The 21436-nt window shown below is 43.0% G+C and overlaps 1 protein-coding gene across 1 annotated transcript in view; it reads left to right on the top strand.

Annotated features, from left to right (window-relative positions):
- Positions 1-1615: 1615 nt before the first annotated feature.
- The window catches only part of Cyp27c1 (cytochrome P450 family 27 subfamily C member 1), a 32624-nt gene continuing 12803 nt past the window's right edge, over positions 1616-21436 (top strand). The window contains exons 1-3 of the mRNA XM_027936764.2: positions 1616-1864; positions 16912-17102; positions 19705-19904. Coding sequence (XP_027792565.2) covers positions 1616-1864; positions 16912-17102; positions 19705-19904 — 640 coding nt within the window. The remainder of the gene's footprint in view (positions 1865-16911; positions 17103-19704; positions 19905-21436) is intronic.

A 21436-nucleotide genomic window follows, 5' to 3' on the forward strand; every position in this document is an offset into this window, starting at 1 on the left:
GAACTGAATTGACTTCTACATTCATGGTCCTTTAATGATCTTGTTAATCCTGAGGACCAGAAACTCTCTGCAAGGTTACTGTGCCCTTCTTTATACCTTGTCTCCTAGCCACATTGCCCTCACTTCTACTGAAAGACCCTCTCTTCATTCCTGCTGAATGTTGCTTCTTTAAGGAAGGCTTTCTACTGTGTCATCCTTCCCACGAATTCCACTCATGTTCAGCTCCAGGTTTGTGACAGAGTAATCTGTCTTGTATTTCTGTACCTGTATTTATTATTATCGTTATCTTGGTACTGAACTTCATCCCTGGTCCTTTCTATTTTTTATTTTGAAACAGGGTCTTGCTAAGTTGCTAAAACTGATCTCAAACTTGCACTCCTCCTGCCTCAGCTTTCCCAGTAGTTTAGATTACAGGTCATGTGTCCAGTTTATGGTGTTTTTTTTTTTTTTTTTTGTCACTTACATGATAACTTATAATTATTCAAACACAATATAGATTTAACAGAATTGTAAAGGTATAACTACTATTTTCGTTTAGTAACAATATTTGTAGAGTTTTAAAAAAAGTTTAAAAAATTAAAAAAATTTACCTTTATATACATGAGTACAAACTCTGGAATCTTCAAAATAATGTGCTGGGTTTCCAGGATAAGTGGTTAAGCTGCTAACAGGATCTCGGCTCCCTTCCTAGTGTTTGCTATGCCAAGTCCCTCCTTTGGGGAAGCACTTCCTTTTTTGCAGAGGCACTGAGCTCCGACCCTATGTTGGCAAATTCCACTCCCCTTGCCTGCCCACAGAAGTGTTTTCACTTCTCCAGGGCCTGTGAGAGCCCAGGGAATGCCACAATTTGTAGCAGTCACTACCCTCACATTCTTCCTCCCTGCTTCAAAAGGTGGCCAGAATCAAAATGATGAACCCAGGACTGGGGATAGGGCTCAGTGACAGACCCCTTGGGTAGCACGCTTAAGGCCTGGTTTCCATCCCTAACACTGCAAGGCGGGGGGTGGGGGTGGGGGGGGGTGGGTGAAGAATTGTCAAGTTCCAAAAAAGCCATCATAAATGATCCTTATTATCATCGAGGGCACGCGGTAAAATAATAACAGGGTGCAAATTCGCCCCTAACACAAATTCTCATTTTTAAATGTGGAATATCAACACTATAACTTGAAATCATAAAAATCTTTATAAAACACAAAAGAAGACGAAGGAGATTTCTTTATTATACTTTCTATAAGTAATTTTAAAAGAAGAAAATTGTTTTAAAAATCCTAGTCGATTTCTCTCTCCCGCTCTCTTTTGTTGGCCATGGCTGGAAGTGGGCTGGAACTTAAAACTTTGTGGTTTCGAAGAACGCTTAAATGCTGAATTAATCTAATGTGAAGAAAAAAAAAATAATAATAGCCTCATTCTCTCGCAGTCTAATCACAGACTTTTTTTTTTTTTCGTCCTAAGGGAGGGAGCCTTTAATAATGATCTATGTAAACTGATGCCCAGACGGCATGAGTTCGAAGAAGCTCTGCTCCAGCAAGTTAAAACCCGGGAAAGAGCAACCCCAAAGGGCAATCCCCGAAACCGAGAAGCTGCTTAAACAAGCACACCAATGCAAAGGACCGCAATGGCTCTGCTGGCGCGGATCCTGAGAGCTACTCGCCGCCCGGCGCCCGGGCGGGGCAGGCTTCTGGGCTCTGGGCTCCTGTTGGGGGCGCGGGCCCAGGACAAAGGATCTGGGCGACCCGGGGCGCCACGGGCCGGAGACAGGGCCGAGGGGCCCCGGAGTCTCGCGGCCATGCCGGGGCCGCGAACCCTCGCCAACCTGGTGGAGTTTTTCTGCAAGGACGGTTTCAGCCGCATCCACGAGATCCAGGTAGCCGCGCACGCAGTGCGGGGAGGGCGAGCCGCCGGGGGCTGCTCCTTCGAGGGCGGACGCGAAACCCGGGGGAGGGCATCCGCGTAGGGGTTGTCCGGTTAGGGGCGCCCGGGAAAGGGGCGCTGGGAAGGCGACTCCGGAGGAGGTGGCGGGAAAGGGCCGCCTGGATAGGGATCTCCTTGGGAGAGAACTCCGGGGAGGGGAGTCGGGCTGGAGGACGGTGAGTGGCGGCGGGCAAGGGGCCAGGGTAAGGAAAGCTGTGGAAGAGGCGCCGGGAAGTGGCGTCCTCGGAGGGGACGACCGAGAGAGAGCCCGGCGAGGGAGCAGGGAGGATTTCCTGGGGAGGGGGCGTCAGGGGGCGAGGCAGGGATGTGACTTCGGGGAGGGGTAGCTGGGAAGGAGCAGCGGGCGGTGGTCTCCCGGGAGAGAGGGAGCTGCGAGGTCCTAAGGGGACGCCCCCTGGGGATCGCGGTCTCGGAAGGCCCAGCGCAGCGCAGTCTCCACGCGGTGGGCGCGGGCACCCGGCTCAGGAGCACAGCCAGAAACTCAGGGCGCTTGGGAGCCCCGCGTGTCTCTACGTGACTGATAGCTTTGTGTTCGGGTCTAGTACTTTTTTTTTTTTTTTTTTTATAATTGGAAAAAGCGAAGTTCAGAGGCTTGGAGTTGCATAGTTACAGGGTCGACGCGTAAGGGCTGCACCAGGGACTTGGTAAAATCCCAGATATGCCAGTAACCCTTGGCGAGATGATGTGGGATCCCTCGTTTCTCATCTTGACCCCGACCCTTGCCCCTCCAATTGCGTCTTTTATCTTGAGGTGGCCTTCCACCTGGAAGCGTCAATTTTCCGTCCCTCCAACTTGTGGTGGCAGCTGCCGCCTCCTCTGGTGTCTTCATCTGCTCGCCTTCTGGGGCTTGCATCCTAGAACACAGCAATTTCTGGGATCCATGGCCCTTGGGGCTCCCGAAACACCCTCTTCTCACACGCACCCACTTCCTTTTGTTGTGCGAAACTTACTGGTCCTACGAGGCACATTTCCAACCTCCCACCTGGGCTTCATTCATTTCTTGGTTCGTCAACTAGCCAATGCCCCAGATGGCGCAGGCGCCTTGCCTAAAGTCAGAGAAGTAGAAACCTCGCTAAGAAAAAAAGCAACAGAGCATGAGGAGGAATTTTAATTCAACAGAAATAACAACTGGCCTCCTCCTCTCCAACCCTCACCCTTCATCATGATTGTGGGAGTCCAGAAGATATTCTCTCTCTCTCTCTCTCTCTCTCTCTCTCTCTCTCTCTCTCTTTTCTATGAACCTAAGATTTTAGGACAAGAGTTTCCAAATACAGTGAAAACTATTTAATTTGCTTGTTATGAGTTCAATACAGCCTGATTTCTAAATTTTTATGCTTAATTTTTCTTGTATCCATCTCTACTTCCATCTGCATTTAACCTCACTCACACCATCAGTCCAGAGTTTGTTCCTTGGGCACGGGCTTCTTTGAAAAGCCGACCACGGTTAAAACCTGAATCCCCAAACAGGATATGTCTCAGTTTCCATTGACTTTTTTTTTTTTTTCTTTTCCCATTCATCTGCTCAGCCTCCACCTACCATGCTGAACCCAGCCAGCCGTTTTTGCTCACTGCTCAGACACATCTTTCACCACCACACCCATGCCCCCCGGGGCAGACGTGCCAGAGCATACAGTCAAGGAACTGACTCACTTGGTGCTTTCTCACAACACAGCAGGCAGGACCTCGGTGCTCCCAGTTATACCTACTCTCTCTGGCTTCGCCTTTTTCTTCACTCTGCAGAGAGCACCACCAGAATTCTCACGTCTGGCGTTTGAAGTACTCTTCTTCCTGCAGTTCCTTTGAGAACCGCTAGGGAGTGCTTTACAGCCTGTGGTTAGTCACACTGAAGCGGTGCTTGGGTGCCACCTAGGTTGGTTCAAAGTAAAGCCCTTCTTCAGGCTCTCCAAGTTGCAGTAAAGCAGGGTTTCCGGAGCAAGAGCATTATTCTGTGACCCATCTTATACAGTTTACTTGCACTCACCTTGTAATTACAAAATGTTAACTCAAAGGAGTCCTTGAATTCAGCTCTACAATTCAATTCTCCTCTTATAAACGGAAGAGTTCCACAGTATTAGCTAAGTTAGGTCCAAGCTCACACAACTCAGTAGCAGAGTATATGTACATATACCAAATGCTGTTTCAGGTGTGACAGAGCAGCAAAACCATGGGTACCAGAATCTTCTCTTCAGTGATAGCCCTTTGCAACCACTTGTCTTGGGCTAGTCACTTATTGTCTCTAGACTATAGTTTCCTTGTCTGTGAAGGAGACTAACAATCTCCATCCATCCCACTGGTTATTGTGAGGTCAAATGAGATTTGGGCTGTGAAACAGATAATAACAAATAAATAACAGCAATGAACATTTTTAGAACTCTTTTCATATACAGGCGAAGTTCTAACTCCTGCATGTGAGGCAAGTTCTATTATCTCATCATTTTGCAGGTGAGGGAACTGAGGTCACCCAGCTAGTAAACTGTGAGCCAGTATTCAAACTCCAGTATCTCTGTTTAAGTATTATCACTGACTGTTCCACTTCACTGAAAAGTGCTGTAAACTGTGTGTAGTATTTCTATTGCCAGCCCCCTATTCTGAATGTGCCCGTTCAGTAGCTGGATTTGCCTGAGCAGTAGTCCATTTCTCAGTGGTTTCCATTATCAGCCACCCCTTTACGGCTCCCATTCAGACACCTGGAGTCTTTTTTTTTTTTTTTAAGAGGGAGGGAGGGGGGGGGGAGAGAGAGAGAGAGAGAGAGAGAGAATTTTTTAATATTTATTTTTTAGTTTTCGGTGGACACACATCTTTATTTTATTTTTATGTGGTGCTGAGGATCGAACCCAGCGCCCCGCGCATGCCAGGTGAGCGCACTACCGCTTGAGCCATATTCCCAGCCCAACCTGGAGTCTTTTGAGGTTACTTGTTAGAAGTGACCCCTTGGAGACTCACCCATTCCAGTTAGGTCTGAGTGTCTTCACCCAGGTGGACGTCACTCAGATCCACAGAAGGACTGAAGAGCTTTCACCTGTGGGCCAAAGAGTGGAGAGACAACAGTCCCCCTGGCCTGCCATTTCCAAGACTGGGAATTGGAGTGGTGAGAAAGGATGGTGGATGCCAAAGACAGCCTTCATCATTTTCTGCAGGGCCAGTCCTGTGTCACACTGAGCCATGTTGGAGCCCCTCCCTTTTCTGTCTTTAATTGTCCATCTATATTTATTGCAATTTACTCCTTCCTCCCTCCCTGTCTCCTTCCTTCTTTCACAATTTCATAGATATATGATTCAAGTACCATGCAGTTCACACATTTGAAGTTTACAACCATCACCAAGTCAGCTATTAAAATGCTCTAAAAAGAAACTCCAAGCTGAGCACGGTTGTGCACGCCTATCATCCCAGCTACTCAGGAGGCTCAGGCAGAAGGATCACAAGTTTGAGGTCAACCTGGACAACTTAGTGAGATCCTGACTTGAAATAGTAGAAAGGGCTGAGGATTTGGCTCAGTTGTAGAATATTCCTGGGTTCAATCCACAGTAGGCCCCTCCTAGAAAGAAAGAGAGAAGAAAGAGAAAGAATTCCATAACCTTCGGTTGTCACTCCAACTCTCCCCTTCCTCTTGGCTAATTACTTTTCTGTAGATTATTCTGGATACGTCATATGAATGGAACCATGTAGAATGCGGTCTTTTGTGACTGGTTTCAATGTTTATCCAGGTTGCAGTGGGTGTCAGTACCTAATTTTGCTTATCCATTCATCAATTGATAGATGTTTGAATTGTTTCCATCTTTTCCTATTATGAATAGTGCTGCTGTGAGCATTTGAGTATCATGTTTTCTTTTCTCTTGGATATTTATTTAAGAGTGGTTTTGCTGGCTAAAATAAAAAGTCTATATTTAACCCTTTGACCAGCTGCCAGCTGTTTTCCAGAGTGTCCACACCCTTTTTCATTCCCACCAACAGCATAAGAGGTTCTGATTTTTCTACATCCTTGCTTTATCTGTCCTTTTGATTATTGTTGTCCTATTTGGTGTGAAGTGAAATCTAATGTTTGATTTGCATTTTCTTTTGACTAACGATATTGAGCTTTTTTCCATATGCTTATTAGCTACTTGTATATCTCTGGAGAAGTGTCCATTCAAATCCTTTGCCCAGTTTTTAATTCAATTACTATTACTCTTTTTGTACTATTGAGTTGCAAAAGGTTTTTAAAAACATATACTAGATACAAGTCCCTTATTATATGTCTACTTTGCATTTGATCTGTATAGTGCTTTTGGAAGTATGGCCATTTTGACTATTAATTCTGCCTATCCAAGAGATCTTTCTATCTTCTAAGGCCTTCTTCAGTTTCTTTCTTTAGTGTTCTGTAGTTTTCATTTTAGATTTTTTCCACGTTTTTTGTTAGGTTGATTCCCAAATATTTTATTTTCTTTGAGGGTTTTTTTTTTTTTCTGTGAATGGGATAGATTTCCTAATTTCTCTTTCAGTTGAGTCATCACTGATATATATTGGACAGCAAATGATTTATAGGTGTTAATTTTATATCCTTTTTCTGAATTTGTTTATGAATTCAAGAAGTTTTCTGGTGGAGTTTTTTGGGTCTTCTAAATACAGAATCATGTAGTCAACAAATAGGGATAATTTGAGTTCTTTCTATTTGTATTCCTTAGTTTCTTTTTTTGTCTAATTGCTCTGGCTAGAGTTTCTAGGACTATGTTAAATATAAGTGTTGAAAGAGGGCATCCCTGTCTTGTTCCAGTTTTAACAGGAAATGCTTTAAATTTTTCTCCATTTAGAATGATGTTGGCCTTGTGTTTAGCATATGTAGCTTTTGTAATGTTGAGGTATGTTTCTACTATCCCAAGTTTTTCTAGTGTATTGAACATGAATGGATGCCATATTTTGTCAAATCCTTTTTCTGCACCTATTGAGATAATCATGTGATTCTTGTCTTTAAATCTATTGATGTGATCAATTTTAAAAATTGATTCTGTATTTTATTGATGCAAGGTTGTATCCCTGGGATGAACCCCACTTGATCATGGTGCACTATTTTTTAAATATGTTTTATATGCAATTTTCCAGTATTTTATTAAGAATTTTTGAATCTATGTTCATCAGGAATATTGGTCTGAAATTTTCTTTCCTTCATGTGTCTTTGTCTGGTTTTGGTATCAGGTTGTGAAAGACCCGCCGATTCCCTGTCCAAGAAAGACGCACGAGGCACTGGCTGCAAAAGCAAGAGGCGATTTATTGATACACAGGCGCCTGCGGGTGCTCAGTGAAACCTCAGCCGGAGCTTCGGTGAACTGGCACACCGGGCTTTGGGGCACAGATCTTTTATAGGGAATAAGTGGGTTAGTTCTTAGCATAGCACAGCGACAGTCTTCCTGTTGGACCTTCTGAATCCAGTCAGTGGGTCACCTAGGGGGTAAACTTGTTTTTCAACTTATTGTTCTTGGGAAAACCATAGAATGGCATCCTGTCTTTTTAATTCCTATTTTAAACCTGCATCCTATCCTTTTAGTTCCTGTTTTTAAACCTGCATCCTCAAGTTTGACCGTTAGGGTTATCTATATGGAACATCTTGTGGTAGCATTGTGCAGGACTTGAAATGCTACGTGCTGCTGGAGGGGTCTTGACATGGGGGTTGTATAAGGGAGCATCTTGCAGCTTCAGGGCCCAGGGGTTAGATTTCCTAATGTTGGGCCTGGGGCCTTGAAGTCCTTCATTCCCCCCTTTTCTTTATCCCGGATATAATCCTATATCCATTGATCTATCTGCTCAGAATTCAGCATTTGCTCAGTTGATGGCTCAGCGTGTTGTTGGAGTACTTGATATTGCTGTGCGAGGACCATAGTTTGGATTACGGACAGTCTTTCTTTCATAAATTGCATTAATTTGTTAAATATGCAGGGTCCAAATGTTAAAATTAACAGTAATATAATCAAGGGGCCAGCTACAGTAGATAATATAGTAGTTAGCCAAGGGGATTTATTATACCAGCTTTCAAACCAACTTTGGGAGCCTCACAGGGATTTTTCCCTTGCATCCAGTCTTTCTCTAAGCTTTGTCATAGACTCCCTTACTACCCCTGTGTGATCTGTGTAAAAGCAACAGTTTTCCTTTAAGGCCGCACAAAGTCCTCCTTCCTTCAAGAATAATAGGTCCAGACCTCGTCTATTCTGCAAAACAACCTCTGATAAGGAGGTTAGGGATTTTTCTAAAGCAGTTACAGAGGTTTATATTGCTCTTAGGTCTTGTTGGATTGCAGTCTCCAGAATCCCTAGCTGTCGAGGGCCCTCAATCAGAGCTGCAGCCCCAGTCCCAACCCCTGCCAATACTCCTGCTCCTAACAAGACTGCCAGGGTAATGCTGATAGGCTCTCGGGTGAATCGAGTCCTGCTCATGAAATGTCCCTCAAATTCTTCTGTGGAATAATAGAGTAGCCGTGGATAGATCTGGACTAACACACAAAAATCTTTAGACTGGTTGAAAGTGGCTATCGCAACACAGGGTGTAATCCCAGTGTTACATGCCCAGTAGAGTCCTGTTGGAGGCACTAAGTAGCTGGATGTGTCAGAGGATGACACGGTTGCAATACGTGCACAGAGCTCTTTTAACATAGAGGAGCCTCCTATGCATGTTCCTGAACCGGTTACTTCAGGCAGTGTCAACCTGTGTCTTGTTTCCCAGTTGCAGCTGGTGGAGGTGCCATAGGTGAAATTCCCATTAATAGCTACTCCTTCATAGTAGGGGGGGGGGCTTGCCTGGAGGCAAATCCAGCAGGACTCAGTGAGATTGGGCTGGGTGGAATTGAGGGCTTGGTATCCCCCTTCAACTAGGTCCATTAGTCTTTCTCCTGACCCTGGTAAAGTAGGATTAGTGACAACTGCCGCGGTCGGAGGAGTGGAGGGGGTTGGACGGATGGTATTAGATGGGGACGTTGGTCTTGAGGGTGCCTGTTTATATTTTTTTTTTTGGAGGAGGAGCCTTTTGGTCTTGGAGTATCTTGTTAGGGCCTATCAGCTGGGGGTCAACTTTTATAGTTAACCTGATTTTGAATAGGACCCCCAGGTCATATGCAGTCTGATGATATACCCGTAGTCCCCATAGCTTCCCTTGTAACCAATCTTTTGATGTTCTGCCTGCCTTAGTAAAGGTAATGTTTAAGGGGTTGCAGGCAAACATGGTGCATGGCCCGTCCCCATACCATAAGGTGTTGACTGTCCCAGGTGTACTTTTACAATAGTCTGTAGAGAGTGGGGGCTCATTTTGCTTTTCTCTTTTCACTTGGATCAAATCCCTGGATGAGCTAGGGTTCCAGTATGCATCCCCCGTAGTTTCACATCCCCAAGCCTTACAATAATAACTTTCATGTTGCCCACATTTACGTGCTTGCGACTTAGTTCTCCCGTCCCTGGGGCATACATAGAATGATTTTTTTTTTCTTAGAGCTGCCGGAGCCCTTGGGTCCCTACATCCTGCCGGATAGCGTGAGCAAGGGCAGCCCCCGCTGGAGATGCACACTTCTGGCCCACTCGGTTTAGCTGGGTCAGTAGTTGGAATATCAAAGTCTTCTGACCCGGCCAGTATGTGACAAAGATCTGGCTCCAGGTTAGGCCACCAAGCCCAGAGGGGGTACTTTGTGGATGTTTTTTCCCAAATTATGTCTCCCACCCCCTATAGTATTTGCCATGTCTGGCGTATAGGCCGATTGGGATCATAGAGTTGGTGCCTATGGGGAAGATAGAGCACAGAGCAAGAAAAATCAACAGCGGGTAAGTCTTATCTTTAGCGGGTTCTGGGTGCTTTGCAATTTCCATTCAGGCTCTGGAGTGGCGTCTGTGGGCTCCTGTGGATGTGCAGCTTTCACGTGGGAGGCGTGGATCCAAGCGGTGATGCCGTCCACTTTGATTGCAGTGGGAGTGGTCAGCAGAATGGTGTAGGGTCCTTTCCACCGCGGTTCGAGGTTCTTGCTCTGGTGCCTGCGTACCCAGACGGTGTCTCCGACCTTGAAGGGATGTGGCAGCAAGGGGGTTTTAAGTTCCTCTTTGTATGCTGCTGCTAGAGGCTTCCAGACCTCGTTCTGGACCAATTGCAAAGCATGCAAATGAGTCTGCATAGATGGGGTGAGGGAGGCATAGGTTTCAGTTTCATAAAAGTTAACAGCGGGAGGTGGGGCACCGTACAGGATTTCAAATGGGGTTAGTCCATGTGGGCCTGGGGTGTTTCGGGCCCGATACAAGGCTAAAGGTAGGAGTTGTACCCAGTCTCTAGTGCCAGTTTCAAGTGTCAATTTAGTTAAAGTCTCCTTAATGGTTCTATTCATCCTTTCTACCTGTCCTGAACTTTGGGGTCTATAAGCACAGTGTAATTTCCAATTAATCCCCAATGTATTGGCCACCGCCTGACTTACCTGGGAGATGAAGGCAGGCCCATTAAATGTTTCCTTTCTGGTCCTCACTATCAGGATCAAAGGGAGTAAACCTCCGATAAGCCTCTTTTAATCTCTTTAAGAAGGCTGTCGGAGTTTCCTCTGACCCCTGGATAGTCTGTCTTACCTGAGCCAAATTGGTGGGCCGTCGCCCTGCTCCATGGAGACCCGCTATGAGTAACTGGCGATAGAGACGTAGGTGGTTCCTACCTGCTTCAGTCGCATAGTCCCAGTTTGGCCGGGTTAAAGGAAAAGCTTCCTTAATCAAATTTGTGAGTTGGGTGGGGCGCCCGTCGTCCCCTGGCACATTTTTTTTTTGCGAGCTTCCAAGAGAACCTTTTGTTTCTCCTCTGTGTCTAATAGAGAAATCTTTAATTCTGCTACTTAGGGCTGGATAACCATATTAGCAAACATCAAGTCTACCTGCGTTGGCTAGAAATAAAAGCCTTAGACTAAAACTACTCTAGCAGTCCCTTTAACAGTTATCAGGCATTTCTGTCTAAGAATCTCTCTTGTAGCCTCCAGTCTACTTATTTATGGAAGTTACATTTAACTATTATTATTATTTAAGATGTCCAGGAACAGCTGTGCTTTGGCTTTTACTGTCTTTGCTAAGTGTTTAAGATGAAGCAAGTCAAACTGACTTTTGTTTCTACCTATTGTTTACAGTCAGCTGAGTTATCCTGGGAGTCCTCGGGAACTTCATAGCAGCTTTTCAGTTCTGCTAGTGCCATTTGCGCTAGGATGGGCCCAGGCCTTGCTTGACCATGTAGCTTCCCTCAGAAGCATCAGGGACGTCTCCCTTTTTTAATGACCCTCCTCTTTACAGCAAATGCACCGATTGGCTTTCTGTCCTCCACTGGTCTCATTAATCTCCCTGCTCAGGAGGTTATGTGGCCTAGAGTTGCTGAGCCCTTTGGAGAAGTCCCCTATTCCCTGATTCAGACTGACTCAGAGGGCAAGAGCCGAATATTGGTTTTCTTGGCCCTTTTAATTTAACTAATTTTAAAACTTGATCTTAAACATCCAGCAAATAAGTTAACAGCCTTATATTAAGAGCACTGGGCTTTAATGTTTATCTCTCTATCCTGTAGGTGATAACTCCTTATCTTATGTTGGCCCAGGTTGTGTTCTTAAAGCAATACCTCTTTAAAACATTAACAGGCAATCCTTAAACCATCTATAAGTAAACTACAAAACAAAACTAACTAGGGTAGAAACATATTTAGCTTATATAATAGCTACCTTGAATTCTAGCAGGGTTATACATCATAATTTTCTGTTTGAGATCCTAGTAATCTTGGCACAAACCTATTTTTGGACACAACTTTAACTGTACTGAAATCTTGCTTACTTTTTTTATAGCCACTTTCACATGTAGTGAGATGGGACAGAGCCTTATCTCAAGTAAGGCAGGGCTCTTTATAAATCTCAAGTACTATAGTTCTGAAGCTGATCGTTTTACAAAGTTTACATAAATTGTTGTTCAAGTTTACATGAACATTAGCTAACACAACATAATATCATACCTAAAACATGAATTAAAGGCTGAAAGCTTTTAACCTTTTATAGAAAAGTAGTAATGTACTTTTGTGTTTTGCAATAAAACCTTTACATAGATTAGGCTCTCATTAACTTAAAAATACATAAATTGTATCTCAGAGTAGAAAGTAACATGGAACTGTACATATCTTATTGATAACGAGTTCAGTTATAGAACACAAATGATATAATTGAATCTCTAACATGCTTTTTTTTTTTAACCTAAAATTACCATACAACTTTAGAACACCAGCTTGATATAATGTTCTTTCGAAGCTTCTACCTTACAGACTTGTATTCCTGGAAGATATGAACACATTAATAACACCATAATTATATAAACCTCTTTTTGTTCACATTTTGAAACAATACTTGTAAACTTTTAAATTTAAGCAGAGTTAACATTTTATTAGGGCCTTTTTGAACACCTAGAGAAACTTATAAGCTTAATTTTGAGGACAGGAACTGCTATTTTGAGCAGACACTTTAGGCCTAAGGCATTTTAACCTTAAGTTATATTTCCAGGTTTAGATGTTGAAAATTATGATACAAATTTAAGAAGCAATTTTTAAAATTTAAAATTTTATATCTTTTTACATTAGAAAAACTTGTTCACATAAAACTGGAAATAGGATCTCTACCATCAGAAGAAATTTCTTTGGTACCTCTAAACCACTTTGCTTGTTCTGAAGTTTCTAAAGTAGCATTGAGTTACATTAAATTTGCCCACACACTACCATATATATCTGAAATTAAGCTTTGAAAATTTCTAAGACTATTGCTATTTAATTATCTAATGTCATTTTTATGAGCCAGACCAACGTTTTAATTGCTCTTCAGGCTACCCAGTTCAAAATTGAAATTCTTTAATTTTTTTTTTATCCCGAGTATTTAAGTTTTCTAGCATGAACTATCTGAAATCAAACTAAACAATTGCTTAAACCCAACTTTTAACTGCAAGATAGTGCAATGCTTTAGAAACCCATTCAGATACCAGATTGTTACAATAAAAATTATTATTATTATTATTATTATTTTTAGACACACATTTAACCTAGATTATCTTTAAGAAACAATCAGACAACCAGATAAGAAAATATCTCTCCAGGTTTTGAACTTTCATTTAATTATGACTCCTATCAGTGGCACCATAGACTTTCCCATGAGTGGACCAGATGTTTTCACGTAGGGGCAACTGTAGGTGTAAAATCAAGGGTCTCAGCGTGACTGGCTTTACTGCATTCAGTGTCCCTTCTTTTTAAGTAAACAGAGGTGGCGTAATCCTTAAGATGTAGATAAGGACCCAGGGAACTCCCCAGAGCTAAATGGCTCTGGCAGCTGCTGGGAGTCCCTTAATCCTATCTTTCACCCATAGGATCAGTTCCTCCAGTTTGGTTTGACCTTAGGCATTAGGCATTTTTTTTTTTTCCTAACTTTTTAGTAGCCAGCTCCCAAAAAGTCCATCCTCTGCTTGCAGTTGTTTCGAGTGCTAGGCTTCCCCAAGAAAGCAGAGTGGGAACTCCTTAAAAGTCCCCTTGAGAGTGTCAAAATTTGTGACTGAAAATTTGGTTCCCATCTCTAAAGCCAATTAACACTAATTTAATAATGAGGACAGGGCTTTGAGAAAAGTCAAAGCGAGATGTCAAAGTTGTTAAATCCCCAGCAGGCATCTCTATTTGCACTCAAGCCGGTTATGGGGGGGGGAAGAAAACATTGCTTCCCTAGTCTCAGTATTCAGCCTTAGATGGAATTTATCATCCGCCTTGGGCTGCATTTCCAAGCAGCCTGACTCCAGGAAGACCCGTTCGCTTCCTGGGGTGGAGGGGCCGGGAGGAACAGGGACGGGACAGATCCGCCATACCGCCGGGTGGAATCCTCCCGGCAGACTGCGCGGACCCCACCCATGCAGGAGGAGATTCGCAGAGGTCCTGAAAGGTTAAAAGCCATGATCTGGATGGCCATGCGGCCCCGGCTGAAAGACAATCTCTGACTTTGCAGATTAGAGAGAGAGATGGAGGGACTCTCCTGGGGGCCATTCAACTCCGAGGGTGGGCCAATATTGGCCACTCCGTGGTACAGAGTGTTACCAATTTTTTTCTTCTTAACTGCCACGGACAAGTTGTTTGCCCGCTCTTGAATGTCTTGGCAATGATCTAGAGTGAGGCTCAAAGGGGTTGTTAGTGATTGTCCCATGTTATTCTCAGAGAGGAAATAGAGAGACAGACACAACGACACAAAAACGAAACCAAACAGTGAGATCGCTGCGCGGCTTCGGTGGAAACCGAAAAAATCAGATGGCCTGGGAGAAGTTTGTACTTCTCCGTCGCCTACAAAGATGGTGTAATCCTCGGAAACACCGGGGACCCCAAAGAAATGGACCCCTCTGATCCCTGGGACGTCTCCCAGGGTGGCAGGGGAGAAGTCCGAGTTCGTCAACTCCTTCTCAAACTGCCTCAGAATACAAATCGACTACAGAACTGCCTCAGAATACTAAATGACTATGCCTAGGATCATATAGTCTTACAGACGCTGCGCGGAACAAAGAACAGATAGCCAACAGGACAACAAGACAGAAAGTTTGAGCTGGCCAGCTTACCTCCCAGTGATGTCGGGAGTTCCTCGGGCAGGGATCCGGATGGGGTTACAGGAGTTCTCCTGGCTGGCTCGCCAAATGAAAGACCCGCCGATTCCCTGTCCAAGAAAGACGCACGAGGCACTGGCTGCAAAAGCAAGAGGCGATTTATTGATACACAGGCGCCTGCGGGTGCTCAGTGAAACCTCAGCCGGAGCTTCGGTGAACTGGCACACCGGGCTTTGGGGCACAGATCTTTTATAGGGAATAAGTGGGTTAGTTCTTAGCATAGCACAGCGACAGTCTTCCTGTTGGACCTTCTGAATCCAGTCAGTGGGTCACCTAGGGGGTAAACTTGTTTTTCAACTTATTGTTCTTGGGAAAACCATAGAATGGCATCCTGTCTTTTTAATTCCTATTTTAAACCTGCATCCTATCCTTTTAGTTCCTGTTTTTAAACCTGCATCCTCAAGTTTGACCGTTAGGGTTATCTATATGGAACATCTTGTGGTAGCATTGTGCAGGACTTGAAATGCTACGTGCTGCTGGAGGGGTCTTGACATGGGGGTTGTATAAGGGAGCATCTTGCAGCTTCAGGGCCCAGGGGTTAGATTTCCTAATGTTGGGCCTGGGGCCTTGAAGTCCTTCAGTTGATATTAGCTTCATAAAATGTTTGGAAGAGTTCCCTCCTTTTCTATTTCATGGAATAATTTGAGGAGGCTTGATGTTAGTTCTTCTTGGAGGGTCTTGTAGAACTTGGCTGAGAATCTGTCTGGTCCTGGGCTTTTCTGTCTTGGTAAGCTTTTGATGATGTCTTCAATTTCCTTGCTTGAAATTGATCTGTTTAAATTTTCTATGTCCTTCTGATTCAAACAAACCCTTGTCAATTTCAAGAATCAAATAAACCACAACACAATAATAGTGGGTGACTTTAACACACCTCTTTCACCACTGGAAAGATCTTTCAAAGAAAAACAAAATAAAGAAACTATAGAACTAAAAAATATAATTAATACTTTAGGCTTAACAGACATATATAGAACGTTTCATCTGTCGATGACTGAATACACTTTCTTCTCAGAAGCACATGGATCCTTCTCTAAAATTGACTGTATCTTACGGTACAAAGCAACTCTTAGAAAATACAAAAAAAAAAAAAAAATAGAGATAATACCTTGCATCCTATCAGATCATAATGAAATGCAATTAGAAATAAATGATAAAATAAAAAAAATAGAAGTTACTCTAACACCTGGAGACTAAACAATATGCTATTGAATGATGAATGGCTAGTAGAAAAAATCAGGGATGAAATAAAAAAAATACTTAGAGGTAAATGGGAATAGCGATACAACATATCAAAATCTCTGGTATACTATGAAGACAGCGATAAGAGGAAATTTATTTGCATTGTGCTCATTCATTAAAAGAATAGAAAGTCAACAAATACATTATCTAACATTACATCTCAAAGCCCTAGGGAAAAAAGACCTAATTAACACCAAAAACAGTAGATGACAGGTAATAATTAAAATCAAACCTGAAATCAATGAAATTGAAACAAAATAAACTATCCCCCCCGCCCCCCGCCAAAATCAACAAAACGACAAGTTGGTTCTTTGAAAAGAATCAGAGAAAGAGAGAAAACTCAAATTACTAAAATTGGTGATGAAAAAGGAAATCTCATGACGGACACCACTGAAATACAGGCAATAATCAGAACCTATTTTGAAAATTTATACCCAAATAGAAAATCTTGAAGACATGGACAAATTCATAGAGCTATAAGCTACTCAAATTGAATCAGGAGTTATGTCTATTTATTTTTTTCCATGAATTCCTTAACATTTTCTTTATAGAGAATCTTGTCATCTGTGAACAGAGATGATTTTGCTTCTCCTTTAGACTAGAGTCTAAATACCTTTCCCTTCCCTTTCAGGTTTTTAAAATTATTTATTTATTTATTAATGTTTTTATTCCCTTTCGTGCTGGGGATTGAACTTGTACACGATGCTAGCCATGTGCTCTATCACTGAACCCCTGGAAGCCATTTTTAGAGGCCCACTGTATTTCCCCAGAGGACTCACTCCACAGAGCAGGCTCCTGTAGAGCTGGGCTGTGGGGTAGGGGTTGGTTGATTGGGGCTCATTTGGCTTAGGATGTGTGTCTCCTTAGTGCATCTCTGTCCATGAAGACATTTCTCTCTTATTGAAGTATGGCATTTTAAAAACCACACGGCTAACAAATAAACAAGCCTCTATGCATATGATTATGTGCAAATGTAAAGGTACTGCTCTGATATACAGTCCCATAGAATGAATATACAGTTTCCCTCTGCCCCCATTTTCTGCTTCTCTAACACACAGGAATGTTGACATTGAAGGTATATCATATTTGTGTGTTTTTTCCTTTTTTTGGTTTCTCCACGGTATTGCAGCAGAAGCACACACAGGAATATGGAAAAATCTTCAAGTCTCACTTTGGTCCTCAGTTTGTAGTATCTATTGCAGACCGCGACATGGTGGCTCAGGTGCTCCGGGCGGAGCGGGCCGCTCCCCAAAGAGCCAACATGGAGTCCTGGCAGGAGTACCGAGACTTACGAGGGAGAGCCACCGGGCTCATCTCAGCGTGAGTATGCAGGCCAGGCTGTGCCAAGCGTTGGAGGGAACTCAGGAAGGAATGCACAAGACACTGGTTTCCTAAAAGCCATCTATTAAAAAAGTACAGAAGTTTCAGTGGAATAGTGTCAAATAGCCACTTTGCCTGATCTCCCAACACCAGGAGCTGCAGAGCTCTGTGGGGCTCTCCTTCCTCTTCTGTGAAGAAGTCTGCTGGCTGGGATAAGGTGAAGGCCACACTGACTGAATGATGGGCCAATGCTCTTCTCAAACTTCTCAGCTTAGGTGTCTACTCAGTGACAGCCAGGGAGCTGAAGGACAGGGGAAGGAGGGTTGTTGACTTTTTATCACTGTAACAAAAGACTTGAGATAATCAACTTTAAAAAAAAGGAAACATTTAATTTGGCTCATACTTTTGGAGGTTTCAGTCCATGGTCAGATGGCTCATTGCTTTTGGGCCTGTGTTGAAGCAGCACATTATGGGGGGGAGCAAGTGATGGAGGAAGAGTCTCATCTCCTAGCAGCTGGGGAGTGCAAGAGACAGAGGCAAGGGAAGGGTTCCCATAGCCCCTGAAAGGACACATCCTTACACGACCTAACTTCCTCTCCTGGGTCCTACCTCCTAAAGTCACCGTCATCTCCCAGTAGTGCCACGGACTGGGGACCAAGCCTTTATTTAACTTGGGCCTCTGGGGACACTTACCCAAACTGTAGAAGAGGGTAAGACCCAAAAGCAAATCCCCTAGTGGGGGCTAAGAATCTCCAGCACCATGGTGATTTTCATGTCTCATAGCTGACTGTGATAATTAATTCTGAACAAGGTTCATTAACATGTTGGTACCTTTGAAGAAATAATTGGCACAGTTCCAAGCAGGGAGGAGGCCAGAATGTCCATGTAATCCGTGGCCCAAATTCCTGTGGGCTAGAGATTCAATTTCTCTCTCTCTCTCTCTCTCTCTCTCTCTCTCTCTCTCTATATATATATATATATATATATATATATATACATACATACATATATAATATGTGTGCGTGCGTGTGTGTGTGTGTGTGTGTGTGTATATATTGCATATTGCTGGTGACTTTACCACAGGTGGGAAGGGGAGAGGGAGCCTGGCCCAGGAGACTGGCTGGCTTAGCTGGGGTCACCCAAAACAGATCCCAAGGCAAGGGTTTAATTGCAATGGTTCATTTGGGAGTGGTGAAGCCAGGAAGGAATGGGAGGGAAACACTGAGTGTGGATGGATGGGGAGGGGTTGCTTTTGTGGGCCACCGGACAAAGCTCAGCCTCACTGGAACCCTCTGAGGGACAGTGTGCAGCGGTCCTCAGACCTGCTGCAAACTGTTCACTGAGCATCCTGCCTTCATAGTGAGAGGTGTTCCAGGGCTGGGAGCTGGGCATCCTCTAAAGTGCAGCCAGGAGCCCCCAACCGCCCTGGGAAAGAGCTGCAGTCACCCTTTTTGGTTTTCTTTTTAGATTTATTTTATTGTTTTCTTGGTACAGGGGGTGGAACCCAGGGAGGCTTTGCCACTGAGCTACATTCCTAGCCCTTTTAATTTTTCAATTTTAAGACAGGGTCTCATTGAGTTGCTGAAGTTGGCTTTAAACTTGTGATCCTCCTGTCTTAGCCTTCCAAGTAGCTAGGATTACAGGTGTGCACTACTGTGCCTGGCTCCCTTTTTCTTTTTAAATATCAATAGTAAACCATGATATCCTCAGATTAGTTTGAGGACACCTGTATGATACCAAAATCTGCAGTATTTGCACAAAACCAACACAATACTTCTGTATGCTTTAAATAATCTCTAATCATAATTTTTAAAAAATATTTTTGATCTTCAGTTAGTTGAATCCATGGATGAGGAACCCACAGCTATTAAGGGTCAAAATGAGAAGTGTACATACGAACTTAATATGTATCTATACATATATACTTTGTGTGTATATATGTATGTATAAGCTTTTTGTATGTATATATATATACATATATATATTTCTCTTTTGCTAATCAGTTTCATATCTTTATAATATTATATTATTATGAGAAATATTATTATGTTACAATATTATCATAATAGGTTTTTCAAAGGAAATCATATTACATGATTCCCAGTGGTAATTTTTTCTTAATCTTTGTTTCAAGGAGCTGGGTACTGTGGTGCATGCCTATAATCCCACTGGCTCGGGAGGCTGAGGCAGGAGAATCATAAGTTCAAAGCCAGTCTCAGCAATTTAGTGAGGCCCTAAGAAACTTTGTGAGACCCTGTCTCAAAAAAACAAAAAACAGGAAAAGAAAAAAATGAGCTGGGAATTAAGTGCCCCTGGATTTAATCCCTGGTGCAAAAAAAATTAAAGTTTGCTTCAAGGGCAGCAACTTAAGCTCTAACAGGAGTTAAGTTATTCCTCCTCTCTTCCCAGCAGCTCTTGCTGATTTCGTTTTGATCTGTAGCTCTTGTTTATCTAATTTTGACTGGAAGCTCTCATTGATTCTCATTTTGATTGGCAGCTCTTATTGATTCTTTATGGATGGGAAGTTTTTCATAGGTTTTTGAATTCCTTCCCAGAATGTCAATGTAAGTAAGATTATCTGAAATTCATGTTGTTTTTCTAGGGAAGGTGAACAGTGGCTCAAGATGAGAAGTGTATTAAGACAAAGAATTCTGAAACCAACAGATGTGGCCATTTTCTCTGGAGAAGTCAACCAAGTTATTGCTGATTTGATTAAAAAAATCTACATCCTCAGGAGCCATGCAGAAGATGGGGAAACGGTGACTAATGTCAATGACCTTTTCTTCAAATATTCAATGGAAGGTGAGGTGGAGTCAAAAGATGGGAAAATTGCCAAAAAAGTAGTTTTCTTTCCTTGAGCATTTCCTGTGCCCCGGGCGGTGTAAGCCCAATGCATACACACATGTCATCCCCACAGTGCTAGTGATACCACCGGTTATGGGGGACAAGTTCTTCTTCACATTCCTTAATATTAGAGAAGCACGCGGAGGCAGGCATATAAAGCAGGGTTTATTTATAAAGGGGTAACATAGACTTCTCCTGGGAGGGAGAAGGGTCCATAGCTGGTATCCTGGTATCCCAAGAAATGAGAGCATTCTGCCTCTTTTATACATCCTAGATTTTCTTTGTTCTCCTGCTCTCTTCCCCCTTATCTCTCTCCTTTCTGATTAGGCTCAGGAGATGCTCAGGTAGGATGGCCAAAAGATGAGAAGCAGATGGGCTGGAGGGGCCAAGGTGGAGTGATCTGGGAAGGAAGGGGGCCTAGGGTGCATTAATTAACAACTTTTATAACTCCATATAAGGAGGGACAGTCCCTGGGACAGGTTACCTTAGCAACAGGTTAGAGCAGGGGCCAGTTATCTTGATAAGGGTGGAGGAAGGGCTCTGAAGGCATTAACATTTCAATCTCCAACTTCTGAGACCCAAATTGGCCTTCATTCTCTGGATCACCTATTTATACGAACTGCCTGTCTTTAATTCTGGCTTCACTAGCATGAACCAGGTGTGTCCCTGCTGTTGGACAAAAGAGAAAACTGAGACCTCCTAAAGAACTTACTCAAGGTTATACCCCAATTCCTTTTCTTAGAGACTAAAATCAGTTTCAAATCCGGGTCATTTTAGTTCAAGAATCCATGTTCCTAGTCACTACACATTTTTTTAAAGCATAATTAAAAATAAAGGAACCCACAGTTATGAACGGATAGACTGTATATATGTGTATGTATATTTGGTTTATCACAAAGTCATTTCATCTTGTCGGATAATTCAGATATCATAACCAAAAGGTAGTCATCAAATATTCTCCTGCTTCCTTATTGTGACGAAGGCCCTCAGTTTCTCATGTGTCCATCAAGATCTGTTATGTACCTACAATGGAATACACATGAATATTCTTTTTACTTTTAAAACATAAATGATAGTATACAAAACACACACACACACACACACACAGACACATGTATGTATTTTAAATCCTCTCTTTCTCCTAGCATATTTTAAGCACAACTCATTTTCCTTACATCTTGATTATTTCTTCTTTGGGGGAAGGCAGGGCAGGGATACCAGGGATCAAACTCAGGGCACTCGACCACTGAGCCACATCCCAACCCTATTTTTTTTTTTTTTGGTGCTGGGAATTGAACCCAGGGCCTTGTGCATTCGAGGCAAGCACTCTACCAACTGAGCCATGTCCTCGAGTATACAAAACATATTGCTTTTTTCTTAAAAATATGTCTGGAAGACACTTCTATCAGGTTTCTCATTTTTTTTTTTTTTTTTGTGGTACTGGATCTTTTTAAAAATAATGTTTCCATTACTTTTAATTTTTAATTCTT

The sequence above is a fragment of the Marmota flaviventris genome, chromosome 11 (assembly GCF_047511675.1).
Source record: "Marmota flaviventris isolate mMarFla1 chromosome 11, mMarFla1.hap1, whole genome shotgun sequence".
Classification (NCBI taxonomy): domain Eukaryota; kingdom Metazoa; phylum Chordata; class Mammalia; order Rodentia; family Sciuridae; genus Marmota; species Marmota flaviventris.